Source organism: Acanthamoeba castellanii (genome assembly GCF_000313135.1).
Source record: "Acanthamoeba castellanii str. Neff unplaced genomic scaffold scf7180000084613, whole genome shotgun sequence".
Classification (NCBI taxonomy): domain Eukaryota; phylum Discosea; order Longamoebia; family Acanthamoebidae; genus Acanthamoeba; species Acanthamoeba castellanii.
Genome location: NW_004457284.1, coordinates 1,601 through 6,234, shown reverse-complemented (window position 1 = coordinate 6,234; position 4,634 = coordinate 1,601). Strand labels below are relative to the sequence as shown.

The following is a 4,634-nucleotide window of genomic DNA, read 5'->3' as shown; positions in this document are numbered from 1 at the left end:
GTGCAGGGCTCAAGACGGCGTTGGGCAATGACTACTGCGGCGGCGAGCTGGAGTCGAACACGCTGGAGGGCTACAACGCCGCCAACCCGCACAACCCGCTGCGGGTAGTGAGTCGCTACAGCGGCGGAGAGCTCCACGGTACTGTCGACCACCACTTGGAGCCCATCGGTCAGTGGAGCTCACAAATGGTCATAAATCGTGGTCATCAGGTGTTGGGGAAGGTGGCGGCGGCGAATCAGAACAGTGCGAGCACTACATCCACGGCATGCCTCATATGACCCACCCTGGTATGCGCGGCTGCGGCTCGTTTTGTGTTCATGTGTTGACTTTGATTGTGATCACTGTGGATGTTGGTGGTGTTATTGTTTGATGCTGATGGTGTTGGTGATGGTGCGGGTGCGCGGCTGCAGGGGACAACGCGGTGGCAATGTACTACCACTGGTATGCGGACTATTTGCTCGGCTGGTGGGCTGGCTTCGAGGGGCGGGAGCACGAGGACCACGTCGTCATTGTCGACCGCGATGCCATGACCACACGGTCCGCTCTCACGCACCACGCGCCGCGCACCGCGCACCACGCACCACGCACCACGTACCACCAGTCATCGAGCTCAACGTCGCTTTTTCTCTTCTTCTCTTTTTCGGCTCGATCCGCCGCACAGGAACGGTCTGTTCTCGCAGTACGGACTGTTCTCCCGCCACGAGTGCTATCGCTATCGCTCCGAGCTCAAGGAAAACACCTGCTTCACCATGGTCAAGCAGCCTGTGACCACTGGTACGCTGGCCTCGCTTCTCACTATTTTATTTATATTTTTTTTCATTTATGCATAATTATCAATTTAATTACTGCAATGAATGTGGTGGTTCGTCAGCGCGGGACTGGACGGACTTTGCGAGCTGGGCGTTGCAGCGGTTGGAGATCAAGGTCCAGCGACCCACTGAGTCGCACGTGGGCATCATCTCGCGCAGCTTCAAACGATTCCTGCTCAACGAACAGGTTCGTTCTTTTTTCGTCCTTCACCCACCAGTGCACTGCTTGAGCTCATTCAATGCACAATAGCAGCTGACATTTGTTATTCGTTTTCTCTCTCTCTCTCTTTTACTCGAATTCTCGCAGGAATTGCTGCACGCCACGCTCCAGATGAACGTGTCGGCTGAGCTGCTTTTGTTTGACACGCTCCCGTTTTATCAGCAAGTCCAAGCCCTACGCCGGTACGACACGACAAGACACACGACACACGACCAACGACACGACACATGACACACGACACGGACGCATGCGGCTTGAGTGGGGTAAAAACACTCAAACTTCCTTATCGTCATTGTCATCTTCCTCCGCCCCCCAATCCCAATCAGAACTACGGTGCTGGTTGGAATGCACGGATCGGGCTTGACAAACGCGCTGTATCTACAGCGCGGAGCCGTGTTGCTCCAGATCATGCCATTCAAGACAGGTCCGTGTGTGGTATGTCGTGTGTTGTGTGCGGTGGTGCGTGTACGGTGGTGTGTGGCGTGTGGCGTGTGGTGTGTGGTGTGTGGTCCTTCTCTGACCAACAATCGTTATCGATCGATATACCCACCTGCAGGTGGTGGCGCAGCGGCCTACCAGGGCTTCACGCACGGCGCGGGCGCTGTCTACAAGGTCGCCACTCCCTCCCCCCCTCCAAAGGGGGATTACAATTGCCCACACCATTCCTCTGGTGGCGATCTCATTTTGTTCGTCGAACGAACGAAAAACACAGGAGTGGACCAATCCGTGTCAGGAATGCACGGTGATGCACTGGGACATTCTCAATGAGCAGGAAAAGGCCGACAAGGCGGGGATTCTGGGTAACGTCAACTGCCCTCCCCAACATTCATTCATTCATTCATTCATTCATTCATTCATTCATTCATTCATTCATTCATTCTGTGTTTTGTCGTGTGGTACTGGCGTGTGTCGTGTGACGCAGAGCGAGGAGGATGGAGTGCCGGCGGGAGCCTCTACTTCTGGTTTTGGGTCAACCAGGAGACCTACGTTGACCCCAAGAAGTTCCAGGCGCTGATCCGCGATGCCCTGAGCGCCGACTACCTCCACGCTCCCAGGAAGGGCGGTGGTTAGCGCCTATGGCACACGCACTACTTTCTCTATTTCTTTGCGTCTCCTCTTTTGTTCAATACTTTGCCGTCTTTTCCCCAGCCACCGCCGCCACCGCCAGCAGCCACCGCCGCCACCAGCCCATCATTATCCATGGCTGAGGTTGAACGCGGAGGGCAAGACGCTCAGCGATGGTGGTGCGTTGACTGTCGAGGTGTGGCGAGGCCTGGGAGTGACGCCCTACGGCGGTCGCGCGATCGCGCAGGCCGGCTCGCTCTACAGCTGCGCGGCCTATGCACAGACGCTGCTTCTCGGCGGTCGTCAGGTTGTCGTTCAGCTTGAACGCCCTGCCGGACTTCGGTCCTCCTCCAGAAGAAGGGGACGTCAAGACCGCTCAGCTCAAGATCGACAGCGCCGCCGAGGCCCTTCGCCTCCGAAATCGTACGCTGCTCCACCCTCAAGGTACAGCCGCACACGCTCGGCCGCACGACACCTGACCGCACGCACGCACGCACGCCCGCGCTGACTGTAACGCGATTTCAACTTGGCGCAGCTGGCCAAGACGGTGAAGAAGGCGTGGCCACGTCTTGGTCGTCTTCGGGCGGCGATGTGGACGTCGCGCAGGAGCTCATCCCCGCCGCCCAGGCCTGGCCCGCATCATCGCCAAGATCAACAAAAAGAGGTGGGCAAATGGTACGCCTGTGTGCTGTGGGTGCGTCGTCGTTCGCGGGGCGCTCGTGACGTGGACGTGCCCAAAACAGAGCTATTACCTTTTTTATATTTAAAAAGAAAACTGTGTTCAAAGTAGTAGAGTCACTTCTTTTGTCACAAAATCGAAAGAGACATGGTTGGGCGGTCGATAGTCTTCGTCCTCCTGATGGGGGTGGGCATGTTCATCTTGGGCAGCTTCACAGGCGAGAGGCTCCTCTCCTTCCAGTTTACAGACGACAGGAGGTTGGAGGAGGTGGAGGTCTCGAATAAATCAGGGGAGGTGAGCGAGAGTAGTGAGCACAAGGCGACCGCGGTTGTTGAGGGGGAGGAAGAGCTCCTGCGACCTGAAGACATCAGCGCAATCAAGGCCCAGTGGAGCCACTTGACAGCGCAGACCGCCAACGTTCTTGAGGAGATGCTCGCCACGCGCAACAACAAAATCAAACGGTAGGTTAAGCACCCCCCCCCTCTCCCCGCGTCTCAACCATACGGCCGTTGGCTTATCGACTCAGATTTGCCAACGAGACCAAAGTTGCACTACTTGCACTCCATGAGGTGGATTATCGCCTCGGCCCAGGTACTACCCTAGCCACAACCATAACCATAACCATAACCATCCCCTCCTACCCATGCGTCAAAGGGTTGTCTCACGTTCTTGCCTGGAAACAACAGTGCTGCTCAACTTTCGGAAGGTGCTGCCGCCCGACTGGAAGTTTCAGATCTACCACTCGCCCGACAATGCCGAGTGGATCAAGACTGTGTATCTTCTCCCCTTCCACATGTTCAACCAACCCCCCATTGCTTGCGCTGTCGATATATATATCTAAGCTTGCCTCTCGTCAATAATGGTGGTGCAGGGCCGAGGTGCAGCAAGTAAAGGCAACTTTGAATATGATCATGCCTGCGAACCTCTCCTACCACGGCTACAGTGACTTCATCCGGACCAATCTCTTTTGGGAGACCGCCCTAGGTGTGCACGCGAGCGCTCACGCCTGCATGCCACACGCACCCCCCACACGCTCCCCCACACTCTCTCGCACGCTGCTCACACAGTGAAAACGTGGGTTGAACAGGGGACAACATCCTGACCTTCCAGACGGATACTGCGCTGTGTGGCAATTCGCCCTTCAAGATCCATGACTTCATGATCTATGACTACATTGGTGCTCCTTGGGGGCACGCGCTCTCGAGTTGTGGCAACGGTACCACGCAGCGCTTTACTTTTTAATCACACATCTGGTTTTTTTTTCTTCCTCATCTTACACACGGCACACGACACACGACACACGACACACACTACACGCACGACACGCACAGGGGGACTAAGCTTTCGGCACAGACATACGATGTTGTTTATCCTCAAACATACTGCAGTTGGAGGTACGCAGGAGGACGCCTTCTTCTGCAACGCCTTGGCGCATGCCTCCTACGTTGGTATTCTTCGCCCCGTTATGGCTCACTACAACGTTAGCAGGGTAAGTCGAGCCCCCCCGCCTCCCTTCTTTTCTTACGTTGGCTTGTCTTACCCTTCCGCCGCACACAGTGCTTTTCGGCCGAAACCTGGATCTCCGAAGTGCCGATGGGGACTCACGCTCCGGGCAAGTACTTTGGCAACAGTGGCCAGGCCCTGTTTACGTTTTGCCCCGAAGCGCACCTGGCCACGGGGGACAAGAAACACAAGCCCCCTTCCCGTTGATGGTCACCATCGACCTCAGTGGGGCGCGAAGAAGGCCGGAGGAGCTTAGGTAATACAGCCCAACTTGCTTTCCCTCACGAAGCCTTCACTGCAAGCCTTGTTGGTACAGCCGCACTGCATAGTACTATGTGGAGGTGGAGGTGGAGGTGGT

The 4,634-nt window shown here is 56.2% G+C and overlaps 2 protein-coding genes across 2 annotated transcripts; both read left to right on the top strand.

Moving 5' to 3' along the window:
• Positions 1 to 29: 29 nt before the first annotated feature.
• Positions 30 to 2,817, top strand: ACA1_077520 (uncharacterized protein; the record flags this gene model as incomplete). The annotated part of the gene is made up of 13 exons (XM_004334065.1): positions 30 to 138; positions 222 to 287; positions 411 to 537; positions 662 to 774; positions 872 to 996; positions 1,117 to 1,211; positions 1,356 to 1,453; positions 1,586 to 1,641; positions 1,742 to 1,829; positions 1,952 to 2,095; positions 2,217 to 2,393; positions 2,449 to 2,517; positions 2,630 to 2,817. Coding segments are annotated over 13 exons (1,455 nt in total), but the record flags the coding sequence as incomplete, so codon positions are not given.
• A 136-nt stretch (positions 2,818 to 2,953) lies between these two features.
• On the top strand, positions 2,954 to 4,483 carry ACA1_077510 (uncharacterized protein; the record flags this gene model as incomplete). Its single annotated transcript, XM_004334064.1, has 7 exons — positions 2,954 to 3,234; positions 3,300 to 3,364; positions 3,460 to 3,547; positions 3,645 to 3,757; positions 3,861 to 3,950; positions 4,162 to 4,262; positions 4,331 to 4,483. 7 exons carry the CDS (start codon positions 2,954 to 2,956, stop codon positions 4,481 to 4,483), a joined length of 891 nt encoding a protein of 296 aa, XP_004334112.1.
• Between the last annotated feature and the right edge of the window lie 151 nt (positions 4,484 to 4,634).